Source organism: Talpa occidentalis, unplaced genomic scaffold (genome assembly GCF_014898055.3).
Source record: "Talpa occidentalis isolate TD23 unplaced genomic scaffold, MPIMG_talOcc4v2.1 talOcc4.9, whole genome shotgun sequence".
NCBI classification, from domain to species: Eukaryota; Metazoa; Chordata; class Mammalia; order Eulipotyphla; family Talpidae; genus Talpa; species Talpa occidentalis.
Window position 1 is genome coordinate 56,481,069 of NW_023605305.1, and position 22,551 is coordinate 56,503,619.

The window sequence follows — 22,551 nt, forward strand, 5'->3', positions numbered from 1 at the left end:
AAGGAAGTTGAATAGAAGTCAAAATAATTTTACTTGAAAATGTAGCTACATTTTCAAATACATTTAAATGTAAATTAATTCTAATATATAATTTGAGTTAATAATCTATATGGTGAATAGCAATTCTATAGGGAAAGTTTAAGGGAAAATGGAGAAAAAGAAGCATCCTTTAAAAGTAGAGCTGCATAAAAAGAATAGGAATAAAATACAGCACAGTATATTTGAATACAATGTAATACAATAAACTCTTATTTCACAATCAGCAGCCTCTGTGGGCTAGTGACAACACAATGAAATCATTACAGATGTTTTCTACTTCACAGAAAACATACAGATGTAAATGTTGCACATTCTATCAACGACACATAATAGAATCAAATTAACCCACCTTGATATAACCCCAAGATACAGATAACAAATAGTTTGCCTCAGGCATTTTGGAATGCTCTCCTTGCCACAATCCACAAATCGCTTTGAAAGAATTCAGTCTGAGAGAGCAATCCCAAAAGGGTCAGGAAAGTCTTGCAGATTCAGTGGTAAAATAATCAAAACTTATGAAAGACAAGCCTCCAGAACTTAGGGCATTTCCTAAAGCAAACAAAGCCCATCTTCTCACTCCATTCTTGTAAGAAGCCTATGCTCCCTGCTTCTTTCCGGGCAGGGAGAGTAATGAAATCAAGATTTGCACGAAGAGCAAGAGCCTGTCCAAATGCATTCAGCTGGCTGCTTTGCAGCACTAGGAATTACGAATAGTTCTGGTGGCCGAAGGGGTTTCCACTCTAGATTAGTCCTGCTCAGCTGAACTCTGCAAGGAAGGAGCAAATCTTCTTTCCTGAGGGGTTGCCAGAGTAGAAAACACAGCCATCTTTTAAAAGGAGAAAATTAAAATGGAGGAAGCCCCATGAATATTTAAGTAAATCCGAAGGAGGTACCCTCCCCCATTTCAGCTAGGTGTTCCTTAACCCTCTCTCCTCTGCAGAGACCAGATCTCTGCAGAGGCAGACTCCACACAGAGCTCAGTCACACTAATGGTTTCAAAGTGATGGCGTGTTCGATTAATTTGCTTTCTCAACATTAAAAAATTAGAAAAAAAGCTTGTACAGTGGCTGTTTTCAGGTTTTTTTTTTTTAACTGGATTTTTGCAATTTTTTTTTTTTTTTTTGCACACCAACAATGTGTCTGTCTTGGTGCACAATGACAGAAATGAGAATAGAATTAATTTATTACAGTGTAAATGGACTTCATCACAGAATGCAATTTTCTGCACTCCCATCAGCTCATTCATATGCATTTAGATTGCTTTCAACAAATGAATTAAACACATCTAACCTTTGATCTAATATCTAGAGTGTGTTAGGAAACAAGCTATCATTTGCCCCAAGAAAATGGTCAATCTGGGGGACTGTAAATGATTATGCTCTTCTGTTATCTCCGTGTTATATCTTCTAATTCATGTTAGAAACATTTAGGAGTTACATTAATTTTTATTTTATTTTAGCATTCTAGAGTATGTTGAGAGAGTCGTTCCTTTCCTGTAAACCCTCAAATCTTTTCTTTCTCCCTCCCTCCCATAGCACCCCATCTTGTTAGCTTAGAGAGAGCACAGGCAAGAGCCAAGACTTATATTAGTCCTACTGCAGGGGGGTTCCCTACCCAGGCCCACCCCATTTTCCTCTTTCTCTCTCCCTAGATTCCCAGGAGTTGAGTACAGCATATTAAAGGAATAGCAAGCGCCATGGCAACAGTCCCCACGCACAATTGGCTCTCTTTCCTGCAAGGCATTCCCCTTTCAAATGAGCATCCTGTACCGACAATGGCTTCACTTCAGGCATCCAAGTTCCCTATCATCCACTGCCTGTGCTCAGGAGACCAGGCCTTTTGAGGTAAAGCCAATACAAGTCAATATTGCTGCCTGCTGGCTCATAACACTGTGCATTGTCATCAAAGAGGCACAATCACCCACTTTCTGGGTAACCCTGTTTGCGTGTGGATGTGTTTTCCCATGATACACCATTAGTAACAGTAACCAGAAATGACTGAATTGATCATCTCAGCTAGTGTATTTTATTTATTGAAACTCTATGCAATTTTGAGCTCCAGGTTAATCAAGTAAGTTCCAAATGATTTATGTTTTGAGACATAATGGGTCAGTCACAGAGGCCCATCATTTTCAGTTCTCAAAAGACAGATACCAATAATGACTGATATACTGGAAAAGACAGATTCCTAGATGCTGATTGATCAGCTGAATTTTGCCAAAGAAGCAAAATTTTATTGAATTCTTACAAAGATATCATGTGGAATGCCTTGAAAGAGATGATTTCTTTAATGTTCTTGCACTAGACACAGCCAAAATGTAACATTCAAATAATTGTCCTTATTTTGGTTCCTTTGGTTTCTTTGAAACACTCAGGACTATTTTGGAGTCAATCAAGTTTGGACTAGTACAATAAATCCATCTTATCACGCAGGTGATAAATATTTATTGAACACCCGCATTTTGCCAGGCAAAGAACTGATGATACAGCAGTGAGAAAACAACAAAAAACCCTTATCATGCTTTTAATTAACTTTCACCCCTGTAGAAACAGTTAGAAATTTTGGCATGTTGGTTAACCACAACAGTTAACAGACTAGAGGGAGTGGAGACAGCTCTTTATGAAGCACATGGGTCCCTCAGCCAGAATATAGCAACAGCTAGAAATTTAATCATCAAAGACAAGGAGAGGGAACACTTTTTATTTTCTTGTCATTATCTTCCCTTGCCATTGGTCCCTAATTAGACACATCATTAATTAGTCCCACCTGGGAGCAGGGAGGTGGTACTCGCTTACCTACAGGAGATGGAATAAACCAAACTCCTCACCTTTCTGAAATAGTTTACAGAAGTGATCAGTGCAGTCATATAAGTAGTTAACAGATGAATACCCCACCTCCCTCTTTCTTATGTCAAATTGGTTCTTCTACGAGCTTTTGGCTGAGAGTATGGCAATGCCACTAAAAAACAAAGTCATATTAAGGCAAACCATAAAACACACAACATGAACTACGCAAATGGAGGTCACTTAGCGTCAGAAACCAACCCAGTCCTTTAAATGTTGCTTAGCAACATCCACTGGTTTCCTCCTCCCTGAGGGAGGGCCCAACCACACTGACTAAGGCAATCATTGCTCTCATGAAAAGACATTTATGAAGGGCCCACTTATGTTGCACTCTGTACAAACTAAGAAGGCAGATAGGCCTTCATGGAGCAGACAGAGGTATCTTTTACACTTGAGTAATGTAGAGTCTAATTAGCATGACTAGTGCTGGTCTTTGTGATGAGACAAATCAAGGAATGGAATAAGTTGGAACTGTGTTTGAGGTTCAGGCTCCTTCCACACCCCCCTTTTGTAGGAGATCAACTTAGTTGGGTTTTCAGTGTCTTACTTCTAGGTGGAAGTTGTTTCTTTTGAGCCAGAGGCCACCACCATGTAGCAGAAGAATCTTGACTTTCTCAGAGCTCCATAGTAGTCTTGTGAATTCACCTAACTTCTCACATAAAATGAGAGTAATACATGATTTTACGATCTCAGTCCTTAGCCTGAATCTGTCACAATTTCATGATAAATTAGTGGAAATCTCCTATGGTGTGGATATATTATTTACCAGCAGCTAATATTTTACAGAAAACAAACTCTCTCAACACTACTGGGAAAAGCAAAATAGTGCAAATCAGAAATGTTTCGGTCCATAAGAACAAGTCACCAACAGAGGAAGAGAAAGATTTATCATTTCCCTAGAGTTTTAAATTCTAAGATTCTTGGAGTCTCCCTGTCTATTTATCAAGTCTCATGTTCTGGCCAGATAAAAAGTAAAATAGCTCCTGAGTGAAACTGTATCCCAAGTCATTATAGAATTGAAAGGGAATGGACATTATTTACTTTATCAAATGCAGTACAGAAATCTACAAACAGGAACATACTATTTCAAAGAAAAATGGGGCTCCACTTCCTAATGTACACAGAACCTATTTTTCTGCTAAGTATCTGCCTTCACAAGAAAACTCTGTTAGAGTCTACCTAGAAATAATGTCCCCAGAGGAAACGACCAAAGCCTCTTTTCAACACAGACAAGCAAAGTTTGTGAATGAGCCCTTAGTAACACAAATTCCTCCAGTGTTTCCTTAAACTTATATACCCAACAACAAGATTTGTGAACACTGCTAGAAAAGAGAAAGAGATATTCTCTATAGACATGATTCAACATTGTATGCTCAGGATGTATTGTCTGTATAAAATCCTATGTGAATGCCTTTTGAATAGGCTACCTTTAGTAGTGGAAAGTAATTTTTAAAATATAATAGCAAAAGCTGAAATTCAGTTACACTTAATATGAACACTTTGTTTCATGGCTTCCACTTTTCCTTAGCTTCTTCAATGCTACATACAGAGATTATTTTCTGCTGAGCCAATTTCTTCTGAAGTGATGGGATACTTCATCAGGTTTCTGAATTTTTTGTCAGAGGCCTGGTTTGAGCTTTGTGCCAGCATCAAGAGATATCCAGGGACACTCTTTTTTTTTTTTTTTTTTTTTTTTAAAGATTTATTTATTTATTTATACAAGCACTGGGTACAGTCAGAAGTGCGGGAGGGTGAGAGAATTCACCAGAGCCAGAGCGGGGAACAGAACAGGCAGACTGACGAAGTACACTGCTGAGGGGAGCAGCGGGTGCAGCAGGAGAGGTCTGTCAAGCCATGTGGGACCCTCGCCGGCGGCCAGGGATGGAACTGGCGCTGCAGAGGATGTGGGTAGCTTCGCAACCCAGCGCTCAACCGCTGTGCCACCGGGGAGGCCCCAGGAGCACTCTTGGTAATGATTTCTTAATTAAATTAATCACACAAGAGAGGTAAACTAGAATGGACTCAGAGATTCATCCCAATTCTGAAGCTTGATGATTTTATGTTTCCAAGAATAAAACATTCCAGAAGAGAAGTAATACAAGGGGTTAGTATCAATTACATTAGCTATTTTAAGGCTAATCTGGGCTTGTTAGGGAAGGACCTGGACATCACTTAGCACTGAATCTTTAGTCATCAAAAACATTCTTTAGCCTGTTGCATACAAGATAAAACAGGCTTTCCTCTCACTGATAATCTCATGATAAAATAAGTAGGTGAATATTGGGCTATGGATGAAAGGATGGTGCCAAATTGAGGAAGACAGCCTGGCACCTGCCCTCCTGTGGCAGTCTGTGCAGGAGCCCATCTGTGAGACAGGCGCCTCATTGTGTGGAGCCTTCCTGTTTGTGCAGTATGAAACAACTGCCGAAGTCATTAAAGTCACAATGACTTTACTAGGGACCAGATTTTGACTCATATTTTACACTTTGTTAGTCATAAATTACTAAGAATTCCTGGGCATCAGGAAAGTGAAGGGGCTGAAAATTTGTCCTGAAATCACAGAATGCTTGCAGAGGAAGAAGACAGATGCAAGTTTGGAAGCAAATGTCTTAATGGTGGAGAAAGGGCTGGAGAGTAGAGCTAGTCCCTGTCTTAGTTCGGGCAGCATGAACCAGGTGTGTGATCTTAGATAGGGTCAATTAACTTCTAGAGGCTCTGTTTCTTTAGCTGTGGGGTCAGTTTCCTATAAAATGACTAATTCTAAGGTTCCTTTCAATTTTGAAAATTGCTCCTTCCATATCCCCCTTTCAGGAGAAGTAATGAAGATTCAAAGAAGTGAAGTACCCTAATTCCTAAGCAACTACACTTTTCTTTGTAAAATCTGGCTTTAAAAAGAAAAATAGAGATACACTGTGCTTTCTCTAATACCCTCTACCAAATTTAAAATTTCCATAACTCTTAACATTTCAGATTCTCTGACATTGTGCATCTCATCTTGTCTCCTTTCTGTCTCTATAAACTCTATCATCTGTTTGAAATTTGATGATAGTCTTTTAGACATGCTTGTCTTATTTGAGAGGCAAAAGAAGTTGAACTGAGTGGAATGGTAAGGGAGGGTGAAGGAAGGAATAACATGCCATTGTCCATTACCATCTATTCCACGAGACTAGTTCCATGTTTGGTTATACTAGGAAACAAAGGTTATTCTGTATACTAACATCTGGAGCAAACTCCTGGCACATCAGAAAACATATCCAGATAATTTTTAATGTTTGTGTGTCAAATCAAAAAGAAACTCATCTAAACACATTAGCTGAGCGAATCTCCTAATTGCCCAGTGATACAATAATCACAATAAATATGTTATGAAAAACAAACATGAAATTCTCTACCATAATTTTGTAATAAAACACTGGCATTTAGGAATCAACTCCACTTGCTGGTTAGAGGAAAAGATCTACTCGAGTTGATCTGGGAGAAACCATTCGTGCTTTCATAAAGAGAACTGAAAAAAAATCAAAATAATTTGAATACTGCTTTGAATACAGCTGCTCTACAATTTGAAACTACGTCTTTGAGCAATTCTCAAAATTATTATATGTCCTTCCTTTCTGTTTATCCTCTTTGCTGCTGCCTATTTTGCTTAGAATTTCTGAAAAAAATTTAAGAAGAGATATGGCACACATTACTGGGACCTTTCTTAGTTGGCCTTAGATAACTTTTCTTAGACCCAAAAGCATTCCTATAAGAATGTCTAGAGAAATTTCTTATGACCTAACATTCCCCAATTCTGAAAACGGCTTTAACGACACAATTAAATATACAAATGTCACTGTAACTTTTATACTCAAGACTTAAATTTTCACTATGCTTTTGACTATATGCACATACCTATTTTTAACCATATATATAGTTATATATATTATTTATAATATATATTTCCACATATGTAGGTTTGTCAGATTTAGTAAATGAAAATTCAAGACACAGTTAAATTTAAATTTTAAATAAACAACAAACGCTTCTTCTTTTGCACAAAAATGTCTCAGATATTGCATGTCCCAAATATCCTTGAGGACACAGGATTTCAAAATCATATACTCTAATGTGTGAGATATAGAGATACTGTTTATTTATATATATTTTTTTGTGATTTAAAATGTTCAAACTTGTTCTTTTTGACAGAGATTTTTTTGTGTGTGAGAACATCAAAAAGCGCTGCAACTTTACTGGAACATCATACTTTCATTCTATGTACTCGATCCCTCTCTTTTAATCTCATTATTAATAGAAATCAACAAAAAAGGGGCACGTTGGCAAATTTGCAGTGACAGACACTTTCTCAACACATTTCAAGATCATTGTAGCAATTGAGAATAATAAAAAAAAAAAATCATGGCACACTACTTAGTTGCTTTTCTGTTTTTCCACTTAAGCCTTCAACTTTTTTTTTTTTCCTTCATAATGACTAATTATTAACCTCAAGCTTCTAAAGTCAGTTCTAAGACCATGGGACATTGATGATTCCAAAGCAGATGACTAAGGTTTCTTGTGACCCATTTCACATCCAGAAGCTCTACAACTTGTATTTTTAACATCAGTACTCTTGCCAGGGATTAGACCCGTGGACCATCCAGCCCGTTGATTTCTGTCTAGTAGAAAACAAGACCTATGCTTCAGACCTTTATGTATGACCTGAAAGTAATGACACAGAACAGGGAAATCACCCACCAAACAGTCAAAACCCCCACTGAACTGTGGAGTTTTTGTAACCCCCTACTCTCTTAAAGGACTGCATTCCAATTTTATGCTATCACATATCCTGGGTTGTTTAAAATCCTGTGTGTATTGTCTTCTTGTTAAAATTTCTAGAATGTTTGCTGCCACAAAAATCTATCATGGATTATTTTTGAGGTTATCTCTCTACCTCTTTAAACACCTATTGTGGCATGTGTGTGTTAGTTTTATATTAATGTTATAGTCATTTCAACTTTTGCAACAAGATTCTTCAAAACCTGGAGAGGAAAGGGAATCACTGCTTCTGGTTTAGCAGTTTCCCAGGGCTGGGGCAGACCCCAGCCTGAAAATTTTTGTGATCAACCTAGGAACCATTAAAAAGGAAAACACTGGGATACATGATTTTCTGCTCTGAAAGCATACACATGATCTATATTGGTGTTCTGGTAATCACACTAGAATGTGTACTTGCAAACAGAAAAATTTGCCCTAGGTTAGAGGTTTGAACATATTGTTAAATTATAAAAGATAAAAATGGAAGTCTTAAGTACTTTTGTCCTATAATATATATTTGATTTGCATTCTATTTTTGATATTATTAGCTACCATAGTATAGAAGAAATAAATGAACTCTTTGCACCTGTTGCAACAAAGCTCCCCAAGATGTGTAGGTTTGTTGGGTTCATGGAAGGTTTATAAAAGTAATTTGAGAGTTGATGCATAGGTCAGAAATGAAGTAGAGAGGGTTCTGGTTACAAGTTGACTTTACCAGTGGAGTCCAACAGCACAAAGAGGACCCTAACAGCAGACCCAACATCATAACAGCATGACATAGCATCAACTGAGTATCCAACTGAGTCTGGAAAGAAAATCCTCTACTGTAACTTAGTCCGAGAAACTTGGCAAATTATTGAATCTCTGGGAGACTAAGGTTTTCCCTTTCTAAAACATAAAGTTTAGAAGTAATATATGTAAAGCAGTTGGCAAAGTGTTTAAGATCTTTATAGGACTTGTAATTTATTCCACATGATTTTTACTTGAAACTGAATTTTGTCTCTGAATTTTAAAAGAATCTGAACTCAGGGAAACGTCTTACCTGTGCTGGCATTTGGGTGGAAGTTTTGGTTGGTTCTTTGTCACATAAATTCTTTTTTTTCTTACTGTTGACAATAGTTTGTATAATAAAGTATAGAATTCCCACAGTTTGCTGCTATAGGTGTATGATGTAGTGTTAGGTCATATAGATTACATGACACACAAGTTACTCACAGAAATTCTGGCTTGCTGGTTGACATTTAGATTATTCACCAGTCTAACGACTGAAAACCAGAATTGCCAGAAAGATAGATGAAGCTTGTCAAATGAAACAATAACTCAAAATGACCTTGTGTTAAAGTCATATCATAAAAAAACCTATTAGGAGAGGTCTAGCTGTTGCTAACTCTATCTAGTCACACGTCCACAGCTTAATCAATTTCCATAAATTAAGAGACTGTAGACCTCATTATCATCTATTAATCTATTAAAAGCCAGAGATGGCGACATATTGCCTGACTTAAGGATAACCATACCAAGTGCGCATTTTGCTTAGACTTACACCGTTGAGATACATCCATTGGCAGAGCTAAATTAATTGAATATGCATCTGGAGTAGGAATGGGAGGACTATCAATAATGTGTCGAGAATGAAAAATACAAGCAAACAAGAGCAGAATGACTGAGGTGCTGTGGTCCAGACACAACAGATAGGGAGAGTTGCTGAATTTCAGATGAAATGTGTGCGCATAAATGTGCTCCCAGGGCTGTTTGCAATAGCCATTGCCAGTCCCTGAAAAGCTTAGATTCTGGGCCACAGGATGCAGACTTTTCAAGAGCTATATAAGTGAAACGCTCCAATGCCAAATGTATTTCACATTTCTGCTCAAAAGGAAAAAGCATTTATCCCTGATAATTTTGTTCTCTGTTATTTGGCTTTGAATTTGGGAGAAGGTTCAGCAGTGCACTTTCACTGCTTCTGAGGGTAGTTTAAAGAGTTACTAGGAACCAGATGGGGGGTTCTCCAACATAACAATGAAAAGCCTGCAATTAAGCATGGAAGTACCCAAGTATAACATGGTATAGTGCAAAAGGAAATAGGATGCCTGGTTTCTAAGGAGAATGCCAGGGATCCAGGGATAAATTAGATTAATTCTGAGCCTCAAGTAAGTGATCCACAAATATCTATTTGAATGTCTACCATGTACCTAGAACAATTCTAAATACTGGGACTACAACAGTGAACAAGGCAGACACATGTATGTCCCCAATAACTTCACAGTCTAATAAAGGAGATGAATAAAGAGTAAGTTCTACGATAAAAGCCTGTATCATGATAGTAAATTATAAAATAAACAAGCCATTGAGTTTGGATCATAAGGAAGGTTTCTCCAAAGATAACATTCAAACTGACGTCTGAAAAATAAGAGGGAGTATTGGTTGACTTTTAGTTGCAGATTCTAAGATTATATGCTTTGTCAGCACGTAACATAAGAATATTATTATCTTGTGAATTTTCTTTTGTTTTTATTTTAAAGCTTTTGACTTTGGAACAAAGAGGACAAAGTTTGCTTCTAAGCATCATCATTTAGTAGCTGAAGCACTTGGGCAAATCAGTTATCTCTCCTGCATCCTGGTATCACATTAAAACTGAGGATATAGGCTCTCTCCAGTGGCGCAGCAGTTGAGTGCCACATTGTGAAGCTGTCTGCAGCCTCTGCAGTGCCAGTTTGATTTCCCGCCAGCCAGGGAGAACCCCACATGGCACAGCAAACCTCTCCTGCCTTGCCCGCTGCTCCCCTCAGCAGTGTGCTTCGGTCCTTCTGCCTGTTCTGCGCCCCGCTCTGGCTCTTGTGAATTCTCACCCTCCCGCGCTTCTGACCTGTACCCCAGTTCTTGTATAAAATAAATAAATAAATCTTTAAAAAAAACCCAAAACAAACAAAAAAAACCCCTGAGGATATAATATTACGTTCCTCATGAAGAACACCACATGTGATAACACAAATGAGAGCTTTGTGTGAGCAGAAAAGTATTCTTTAGATATATGGCTTTACCATGCTACCTTGAATCTACCAACACAAAAACAACAAAAAGCTATACACTCAAGAAGGCCCTTCATTTACGGACATATTCTGGTATCATAAGAAGCTTTGAGAATAAATGAATTTTAAATTAAGACATGGGCCTCACAATTCCCACACTGTCCCATAACAAATGATCCTTCAGGCAGAATTGTAGTTCCCTAAAAAATGCAGTTCTGTACCCTGCGATCACAAAAAGAAAAATCTGTCTTGAATCTTTCCTAAGTAATATCTCCACCTCCTTTATTATCTTTATGAAAAAGAGCTCACATTTTATTTATTTTAACCCAGTTTTCTTAGTTTGAAGATTTTACTATGCCAGGCATATAATATAGCATTAGCTAATGATCTTATCTTAATATCTTCAACTTAAAAAAGACTACAAGTAAAATAGTATTTTTTTTATTATTGCAATCAAAATGAGGCAATTTCTCTGAAATTAAATTATAATAATTCTTAAATGTTTTGAAAAATAATACCAGTAAATCTTAATGGGTTACCATCAGGGAAACTTTCATGCAATGTATAAACAAGATGCACATAATTTTTGTGCAACTAGATCCTTAGTGTATTGAGATACGACAGGGAAAAATTCACTGTTAACAATTCATTGTTAGCTCATCCTGTCAAGAATACAAATAATGCACTGGACCTGGTTTAAGGAAAAGATACCCATTGCATTGATAAACATAGATGCTTCTAAGTCATTGGGACTCAACTGCAGATTAGAGTGAGCAGTAGCAATCTGGGCTGAGGCAGGGAGGGTGTTGTGCTCTTTTAGCTTGGTAGATGGGCAACATCTGACTGGTTAAATTGTTCCTTTTGGGTTATGAATAGAATATGTAGGTATTCATTTCATTAGTGAGCCATCAGAAGGCCCCTAGCTTCTCACAGTCAAGAGGACATGCAAAAGTATACTGGACACACACATTATCACTTGGTAGTCTAAGCATGTTAAATGACTTTAAATTTTTTGAAACTGTTTAAAAAATTTCCATCTTTCTTATTGTTCTGTGTTCACTGGCGAGGTCATTATATGTCATAGTGCTGGTGAATGGCAGGATAATCTATCAAAAGACCCCATGTCAACAAATTTAAATGACAACTCAAGTAGAATGGCAAAAAACTTGTAAAAATAAACTCCACATCAACTAATAACAGCTGACAAAGGTTTTATTTGTTTTTCATTTGTCCCTTACAGTTAAGTAGAAATAGAGTTATGCCTCCTTAATGCTTTTAACCCTCTTATGATTTTAGACTTCATGAGCCTGCCACCTGGAGCAGGAAGAGATAAAGTCCCAGATAAGTAAAATGTTAGCAGTGATAATAACCAACAAGACAGGTGAGAGGATGATCTATGAAACCATCTACGGAATAATTTCTTTAATAAATATTATAACTGAGATGGAAGGCTCTGCTAAGTAGCAGAAGGAATCCAAGCACTGACTATTTTTCCACCATTTGGTAAAACTCTCCACTCTATCACTTTTGGTTTCTGAGAGAAGGAAGTAAGAAGTTGGAAGAAGTTGAGGACAATTATACTAATCACAAAGTTTTTACTACTAAAATGTTGGCACTGGGATTAGTGGAAAAACAAGCAACTATCAAGAGCTTTAAAATGCTCAAACTCCGTAATCCATTAATTCCATTTATGAGAATCTAACTTAAGAAAAAAAAATCAGAGATAAGACAAAGTATAAGGATGAAAAACTTGAAAACACGGATTATAAGCTGGTTCAATTATTAATAGAACATTTTCAAATTTGACTATTATGCATTCATTAAATAGTATCGATATTTGTAATGGGAATTAATCACATGAAGATACAGAATATTATATTGAATGGAAAGATTTTTGTCTAATGCAACTATGTAAAACTGCAACTAGAAAGAAAATACTGAGATCGTTTTTGACTTGATTTATCAAAGTTCATCATCCATACTCATCAAAGGCATTGGATTCTCACCAAATGAACTCTTCACTGTGGTCTGACTGGTCAGCACATAGCCTGTGTGGCTGAGTTGGAAAGATACTTTTATTAATGTCAACTTCTCTTGTTTTCTTTCCAAATAATTATGTAAAGAAATTTTTAGACAACAAATACCACTACCTCTTAAATTAAATTTAAATTAAAATAAAAAAGGTTTAGTTGCCTTTACTGCCCGGTATTTGTACCCAAATTTCTTTTTATAGTTGCTGAAGGTTATAACACCATGCCATTAGTAACTGTGTGGAACTCGGCCATCCATTAAAGTTTTTTAGGATCAACGTATTTTTTTATACTTCTTTCTTGTCTTTTCTTTTAGCATATGTCTCAGTCTACAAGGCTTCCCAAATTTATGCCATTGTTATGTATGAAAAAAAAATTATTTTCAATAAGTTTACTACACTTCAGTCGCTGAAGTCTTTAGGTTAAAAATTCTTTAGGTTCACATTTTAAAATGGCAAGTAATTAGCAGAAGGAAACACATTGTGATTGATGAACAGAATTGAAGGATTTACAGCTTTAAAACTCTTCTTCATAAAGATAAAAAGATTACAGGCACTTCTTAAAGAGAAAAAGATTATCAGGCACTTCCCAAAACAGAAACAAAGAAACAGGAGTTTTACTGTCTTCTTCATTTCTAAATAACTTAACAGTCCTTTCTTTGTGGAAACACTTGGCTACTTTAAAGTAAATCAAACAAAGGAAGTTACAGTAAAATATCCGAGAGACTAAACAGTTTGGCACCAGTTGAGGGAAACAGCACGTACAAATGGGTAAGACAGAGGGGCTGGCAGATCCCTGAAAAATGCTAGCGTGGAGGGATGTGCAGGGAAGCACATCCACTTTTGGCACAGTGCCTTCAAGAGTGTGAAACCAATCTATTGACTGGGCACTAGTGTACCCTGGCATCTTCTGCTTGGGAAGTCTTGGCTTCTAGCTGGCTGAGTTATCTCCCCTGCTGAGCACAATGTTCTGGAAGAACAGAGCAAGAGTAAGCTCCACCCTTAGCTTTTCTTTCACAGACAACAATGGCATAGATTTGGGAGGCCTTGTACACTGGGACATATGCTAAAAGAAAGAAAGACAAAAAAAGAAGTATAAAAAAAATTCCATTGATATATTGTAAATTCTATTTTTCAAAACTAATTTTTGAGATTTATATTGGGTACTCTATAAACATATGATTATTTTTAAGGTGAAGAAAGAGGGTTTCCTTAAAATGACTTGAAATCTTACCATATTTTCAGGATTTAATGTTCTCTTATCAACTAGTCACAGGTGTAACAATCAAATGTAACGTTCCTTTACTTCTTTTCTGCTTATTTTTTAGAAATTTCTTCACTTGGGGAATTTCAAGTGAGTGAGCAGAAAGGTTAGACTAAATGGATAGGAAATTACTTAAGTAGAGAGTTCTGTAAATACCAAATTCAGAAATACTTAAAGCAAAATAGATTGCAAATCAATTTCATTACAAAGCACTAAATAACCTTCATTATTTTTGATCTGTTTAAGTTTTGATAAGACTATAACTTGGAATACTGAAAATAGAAAATAGACTCTCAATAATACTTTGTCATATAAAGAATAATTGAAATAATGCTAGATAAAGAATAAACAGCTTAATCTTCTCTTTCATCTTTGCTTAAAGGCGATATGAAAGGAAAACAGTCTACACATTACTATTAGGAAATTTCCCTATATTATTGCTAATGAAGCATTTCTCCTTTGTTTTATGGTTGCAGGCAGTGGAAGGGATGTAGCATATGATTAAATAGCCCCAATTGTTTGAATAATAAAAATTTAAAAAGAAAAGCTCTCCCCATTTTCATATTTACTTCTGAGGGCAGGTGAAAAGGGAATTTGGGAGCAGGATACAGTCCTTTAAAAAAGTATTACTACCTTATCTTAGGTTATGTTTGCAAATTCTTGCAAACAAATAGATCTTGAATTTAGTAAAGTGATCCATAATATGCAATGGATTAGTTTAATATTATTATATTTTTATGAGCCTTTGTAATCTTCTTCTGTAACTGTAGTTATTCTTTCCTTCTTCTACATTAGTAAACAACGATTCCCACACAGGAAGACTGAGTTTGGGGATAGGAATGACTGGTCTAGAAGCCCAAAACATCATAATTGCACACTAGGATTTTTCACAAGACTTAACCAAAGATGGCCTGGATTAAAAGAATAAAAATCTCCCAGAAATCATGACAGACTTCCCTTATAAGAATTGTTAAAGGTCTCTCAACTTTTTTCTATATTTATCTCTTCCACTGGGATCATGAATGATGAGTCAGATGGCCCTGGGCGTGAGTCCTGACTCTCTTTACACAATTTCATTTCAACTCTCTAAACCTCAATTTACACATTCGTAAAACTGGATATAATAACAGTGCCTATTTCAAAGATTTTCTATAAGTATGAATGACAGAATGTAGGAAAAGAATTTACTAGGATGTCTGCACAGAAATCTTGAGTGCCTTGGATGTGGTAGTGGAGAGAGGACCTAGCTCCTGGACCACACCCTATCCCCATCTTTCCCCATGTCCTCACCCCTCCAGGGACCTCAAGTACAGGCCTTTTTACACCCTCTACGACAGCCTCCCACACAATTCCCCAAAGATGAATTGCTGCCTCTTGGCTTCTCCTCAGAGGGCTTGTATACACTCTTGCGGCACTTTCAGAGAAGAGGCCTGTACAAGCCCTGGAAGTGAGGTCAGAGCCATTTGGGTAGACAATGTGGGGGTCTAGTGGATGCAGAGTGGTCTGGAGGGGGGAACACAGCTGTTTCCTTTGCTAGACCCCTCATCTCCTGAGCAGAATGCAGCTGGAAAAAGAGCAGGCTAGGTCTCTCTTAAAACACAGGGTCCAAGTCCTAAAGGGGGAACATATCTAACCACATGATTTAATTCCAGGCAAAAATGCAATTACTCTTTTTCCGTAATTGGTTACTCACCTAACATCTTCCTAACACAGTTCTAAGAAGACTCCATTTCCTTCTAGTCCTGCTCAGTCCAACATTTTCCATACTTATTTGATCATTCATCCAACATTTTCCATACCCAGTTTGGTAGAAAATGACTCACCCAACTTGAAGGCAATCTGTTTATCACAAATTCATTCTAGTAATTTGGGACCTGGGAGACTTTAGGGTGGTAAAATTATATGAATTTATTCCCTATCACCCAAGAGCACAAGCAATTTGTCGCCTTCATGTTCAATACTCCTGCATAGCCAGATCTGGAGGATCAGAAAAATAAACCTGTGTCGTCACTTTCTGTGTCATGGTATCTGCAGCTAACTTCATGATGCCCTCAGAGAAAAAAGGCAGTCTATCTTCCATTGTTACATTATACATTTCCTCAGCAAATATCTATTAAAGAGTTAGGTCCTGATGCATCCTTCTAGAAAAAGTACTGCTGTTACTCAGGATGGCTCTTTTCAAGAATGGGGCTCAAACCTTTGTAATACACACAAAGCAGCCCCAGCCAAAGCTAGTGGAGAAAGAAAAGGAGAGTGGAGGGTGTTTGGGGAGAAGTCAGGATAGTGACAGGATGCTTAAACTTAGTTCCTTATTGAAGCCACTGGATATTCACTATCTGAAAAAACATTCCATGCACTGGGTACAAATGACCCCTTTGCCATTTTGCACCAGAAAACTTTAGGCAAGAGCCTAATTCTCAGTAAGAGGTTCCCCTTGGCCATCAGTCACAACTATGCCTCTCTGGGATTGTTCTAAGTGAGTCCTTCCTCAGACACTGTTGTTGCAACTCTGTACTTTTCTGGCTGGGTCTGTCAGGAAGGAGACAGGAAATTCTAGTCACCCTCACAGCAGCTGCGCCATTCCTCCTCTCCTCCTCCAGTGACGTCTGTTGGCTTTGGTGACAGGAGGTCAGGAACTGAGCCACAGTGAAGGTCAGGAAGATAGGTCAGTGTTTATGCCGTTGTTGGGCTGGGGATCCTGCTGAGGCTATTTGCTTTCTTCCTTTCTATACTGTTTCTCTTTCCGTTCCTCTTTTTATAATGCAGAGCCAAAGCATCCTGTTTTCAAAACATCTGACTGTTTTGTCACTGAGAAACTCATGCTCTGATACATTTCGCCGCAATGTAAGACAATTTTTCTAATTCAAGAGGGATAAAAGTTGAACACAAAAATTAATGAACAAACCAAGGAAGGCAATCTTTTTTTTTTTTTTTTAAAGATTTATACAAGCACTGGGGTACAGGCCAGAGGTGCGGGAGGGTGAGCGAATCCACCAGAGACAGAGCAGGGAGCAGAACAGGCAGAAGGACCAAAATTTACTGCTGAGCGGAGCAGCAGTAAAGGAGAGGTCTGCCATGCCATGTGGGTTTCTCCCTGGCGGTCGGGAATCGAACTGGCGTTGCAGAGGCTGTGGACAGCTTCACAGAGCTGCGCTCAACCCGCTGCACCACTAGGGAGGCCCAAGGCAATCAGTCTTTAAAGAAAACAGTGCTAATGTGTCTAACTGAACTTGGGCTACTAACAGAAGGGTCACTTGACATCCTTTTCATCTTGAAAAAACACCACCATTACCTTCCAAAACTTCAGCTTAATTTATTCCATTTTATTGTAATTCCCCGGGGTCGTGGGGGAGGGGGGTGCGGGTGTGCAGGTAATAATCTACCATGCAATCCCACCTGGTTGCAGCTTTCTCTACAATTCTGAAATTCCACATGGTCTATGGCCAGAATTGAGGAATCTAAGAAATTTGGGCCAAGAAGACAGTGTTTTTATAAGTTGCAGAATTTTATAAGTTGCAAACGCAGTGCCTTGTCTAACTCCCTGGACTCTGAAGCACACTTGGGAAAGCTAATCTTTGAGGCCCTCCGTTTTCTTCAAAACATAAGAGTTAAGAAAAAACAAAAACATACAACCTTACACATATAAAGTTAATATGAAAGACTGCTTGTTTTTCTTGCACTCAACACAGTCAGTTCTCTACAATTTGCATGTAGTCTAGCACATATGTAATCACTAAATACCCTCTAAGCAAAACACTGGCTCTCTCATCACCACTTAAGCTAAGAGGCGGCAAACAAAATACATTAGCTGATCCGTTCTAGGGACATATGATTGTTTTGCAAAGATTTTTCAGATGCTAGTAAGAAGCTGTCATTAATTGAACTACCCATCAGGAATGTTCCTGAAGCTTTAGATACATTATCTTACTTAATCTTCACAGCAACTTCAGTAAAGTTGGTCTGTTTTACAGTTGAGAAAATCGAGTCTTAGCGCTGTTAAAGTTTGTTGGCCAAGGTCACAAGGCAAGTAAATGACAGAGATAGAATTTGACCCATGAGATTTTGCCTTCAAAGCCCCTGATGACACACACTCCCTCTAGAGAACATCTTAACACTCACTTCTAAGTTTGTAACTCAGATACTTGTCGTGATTCCTTTGTTAAGTGAGAGTAAGCAAAAGATGACCAAACATAAACTGGTGATGACGATTATATTTTAAAATAGCATGTGGATGAAACACTCCATTTTGGTGACATTTAAAATTGATCCTGGAATTTTATTTTTACCACAGAAAATTCAGTTCCTCCCAAGCTGGTATAGGTCAATTTCTTTTGGGTGGCCACACAAATATTACATGTACTATGAATTAAGCCTTACCTGAGGCAATTATCAGAATAATCAAGACTGTGTGTGTGTGTGTGTGTGTGTGTAAGGGGGAAGGTGTTAAGTAAAAAGAGATCTTTTAAAAAATTGAAATTAACATCAGCTGTGAACCAGCATTCTTCATCCACTGGATAATTGCTCTGCCCTAAACCTTTCCACTGTAAATCTAAAAAATAAGTGACGCTGCATGCCTTCTTCTCAAATTAACTGTGTCAGAGTTAAGGCTTAGCCCTTTCTTTATGGTTAGCTCTATTCAACTTTCATTGCTTCCTGCACACAACACCATAAAGAAGAACGGAAGCCTGAAGTGATTGGAAATCTCACCAGGACCTACAGAGTCCCTAGTCTCAGAGCCTTGTTAACTACTACACTGAATGTGGAACTAGTTCTAATAAATTTGCAAGACAGACAATATCAAATATCAGCACTCCAGATACAAACCTGTTTAGAATGTTACAAGGCATCAACACTCAAAATGAAAAATAATGACCATTTGTAGTTTCTGAATGAATATTCTCTCTCTCCCCTTGGAGTTTATCTTAGTGACTCCAGAGTTAGTTCAGCATGTCCTCTATGATAAAGCCTGCTGAAAAACTGCTCCTAAATACTGAATCTACATCTTGTATGGGTATCACTGATCACAAAATGCAGAGTATCTCTTCATGCTTCAAAGTGGGGAAAACAAGAATGAAAACCCTACTACATGAAGTCCAGGTTGGTTTGGAGAGGTTGCACAGTTAAATCCTCATGAGGAAGCAGTTTGGTGAGATATCCAACAGCCTAGAAAAACCCTGTCTTTAGCCTAATTGAGAACTTCAGAGAAAAGTCAGAAAATAGTTAAGCCTCAAATGTGTCTTTTTCTTGTTTTTTTTTTTCCAACCTGAATCTGAACTAAACTTTATGAAAGAACTTATTTTTATCCTTTTATTAACTGATCAGCAAAGAATAAGAGTCCCCCTTCTCTCCTCTAGGACCTCTTGTTTTCTCCGCTCAGATCCTGGGCACAGGAGCCAGCCTGATACTTCTAACCCCAGGATAGAGGGAGGAGAGACACACAATTACTAGTGAACCTCCGGGCTAGAAAGGGCATGTCAGCAGGTGTGAAGCAAAAATTTCTTCTCAGCTTCAGAATCGTAAAACAATAAGACAATACCTTAGGCTAGAAAGACTGGGGGTTCTGAAGATATTTACTTAGGAGGGTAGAGTGTTAAGTCTTTTCCATTTATGTACACACACACTCGAACACGTGTGTGTGCATAAATATGTGTGTATATGTATATACATATGCCTATACACACACGAACATTCTCTAAGGGAAAAAGGAAAAATATAAACAAGAAGCAACAACTCTCACCCCATAAATTGGCACTCTAAATCCAGGTGTTAATTAAACAAATGATATAATGATAGATAATTAAATCTCCCCAACACTAAGTTTTATCTGGGGATTGTAAATAGAACCATTTTCTTTGCAGTTATGGAACTTAATTTCAATTATTCCACTGTTATTTTTTATTTGGTTTTTTGGGTCTGTTTAATCAAATTTTGACTCTAATGATGTACAGTCTGTTTTAGACAATAAATTAAAGCCAGGAAAAATAGTAAAGTGAGGAAATTTATGCTCAGATATGAATTTGAAATACTCCATGTAAAATGATCCCATTTTTAAAGCCAGTAAACTTCCAAAAAACCTTTCTTTTTTGGAAAGAAAAAATGAATATATATATATATATATATATATATATACACACACACACATACATATACACACATATATCTCTAGTATATATATAGTATATATATAAATATATATATATAATCTTAAATCATGCCAACATCACAAAAATAATGTCATAAAATCCCAGATTGTCCTTCTGAGAAGAGTTTCAGATTTAATGAAACTTCACAGCAAGCCATTCTCTCCACTGACACACAGAATTCACATTATTTTCCTGTTAAATCTATTCATCTATATGTTCATATATAGATAGACACAAATATATAGACAGACACAAAACATCTGATTGCAATTCAACATGTTCTACATTTCATTTTTTAGATTCATTCAGATTTTATATTCCTTATAATTTCTTTAAGAAATTTTCACTTATATAGTGATTTGTATACTTCATAAACTTCTCTCACCCATAGTATTCCACACTGCATCAACAAGAAAGAAGTTTGGGGGGAAAAGAAAGGAAGAAAGAAGTTTGGCTTCTGGGCATGAAAATGAGGTTTTAACTGAGGATTTTAAACCTTCACTGTAGCATCAAGACACAAGTCAAGTGTGGCACTTGGGAACAGAATCTTCTGAGGCAGATCTCCCCGTGCACCTCTGCTGCAGACCAAGGTCAGGGGGCTGGGAGCTCCCGTGTGGTCACACTTAAATGAATAAAACAGCAGTTCTTACCTTGTTAGAAGCCATCTCACTGACAGAACGGTAGGTCTGTATGGTCTCTAGCTGGTCTAAGCACCAGTCCAATTCCTCCAGTGTTTCCATTGCTAATTTTTGATAAGATTCTTCTGCAAACAAGCACACAGACATGTAGTTAGGCTGAAGTGGCTGCAGGCTGTCCATAGCACAGTCACCGCTGCTGCTGCTGATCCCGGCGCTACTGAAGGTGGCCCTGTGCTCCTTCATTATTTGCGCGCCGACTCCTTCCTTCCAGTCTCCACCAGGAGAACAAATCACCGTGGGGCTCGGCCTGGGATGCCGGGTGCCAAGTTTTCACCCCCCCACCCTCCCCCGACGGGATGAGGTGTCTGCGATCTACCCAGAGACTTCCTCTGAGGAAGGAGGCGGGGAACTGTCTCTTATAAGCTCATCTGCATACTTGTGTCCTAAACCTAAAGGCAAGCAGTGAGTTTTCTCAGGCTCTCTCTGCCTTAGTCATCCCGGGGCTCTTTGGGGTGTGTGATGTCATTTCTGAGTGTTGCCGTCTACAGAAGAAATGAGGAAAACACTTGCTCATTTTGTTTTTCTTCTAAGTGAAACCTACTCGAGAATTCGGGGTGTCTGTTTTGACAGTTCTTTGGAAGGCTAGGCAGTCGTTCATTTCGGGGAATGTGCAAAAGTTGAAGTAACTTTTAACTCAGCCAACACTGACCCGCACAAGTGAGAGGCGTAGGTTATTCCTCGCCTGCCGTAAACCTCTCCCTTAAGCAGAGGCAAAATGAGGTCTCCCCGATAAGACTTCAGTCTAAGAGAAGCTGTCTGGAGTCTTACGTGAGCACGTTTATTGGCCTGGGAGTCCAGCAGCTCTTGTTATACTAAACAAAGCTAAAACTTCTCCTCTGCAACTGGCAGGATCACAGGGAAATTCTGAACCGGACTTTCAGGTGGAGCCAGATGTGAACACTGCAGATTGTCATTTTGATTAAAGCCAGGGGCTCTGATTTGTCGCTATAGCAATTTACACTTTCTGGAAATATTTCTCAGTGGTCCATACAAAAAATAATGATTTTAATACCGTATTTTTGTTGGGTAATAAAACTCATTGCTGGATAATAAAACATGTGTTCACAACATGTTATTCCACATCCAAAAGCCAAGGAGTTTAAGGTGACTTAAGGTTATGTACTTAAGAACCCTGTGTTAATAAATGCTGAATTAATTTGATAAATGCCAGATGGACTGATGGTGTTATAGCAATTATAAAAATCATGCATACATGATTTTGAGGGGAACATCTACTAAATCTGCCAAGTTTTTTTTTTGGACTGTGGGCACACAATAGGCACTCAAAATATTAAAATTCTTGTGTGGCATTCTTTTATAAAAATACTACACACATTGCTGTCAGATTTAAAGTATATTTTTTGTATGTTCACACAGAAATATGAGGGGGAACATATATAGCTTTTTATTATTATGTGAATAATTTAGTGTGTGGCACTCAGACTTTAAGCAGAAAAGGGAATAAACAGAAAAACGATTCCAAATGACTGGGGTCACTTGACCACAGATGCACATTTCAAAGAATAGCTGTCTTGTTTATCCCCTAACCATGCCTACACTTCATGAAAAACAGGGGTTAAAATTCAATATCCTGTATGTCATACTTAAAAAGCCACAAAACCACAGGAGGTGACTTCCTCCATTTTTTTCATACTCCTCAAAGATATACAGACAAGAACTGAGATGTAGTTGGTAAAACTCTTCAAGCCAGACTTGCA

At 37.8% G+C, this 22,551-nt stretch overlaps 1 protein-coding gene across 11 annotated transcripts in view; it reads right to left on the reverse strand.

Annotated features, from left to right (window-relative positions):
• PDE4B (phosphodiesterase 4B) overlaps positions 1-22,551 on the reverse strand; it is a 582,343-nt gene that overhangs the window by 17,502 nt on the left and 542,290 nt on the right. For 8 of the 11 annotated variants that reach the window (XM_054691793.1, XM_054691792.1, XM_054691796.1 and 5 more), the window contains one exon: positions 20,786-20,898. In XM_054691793.1, the coding sequence (XP_054547768.1) occupies positions 20,786-20,898 (113 nt within the window). Of the gene's footprint in view, positions 1-388; positions 885-20,785; positions 20,899-21,374; positions 21,455-21,482; positions 21,572-22,551 lie in introns of those variants that run through there. The other 3 variants (XM_037498117.2, XM_037498119.2, XM_037498118.2) reach the window with 3 other exon arrangements.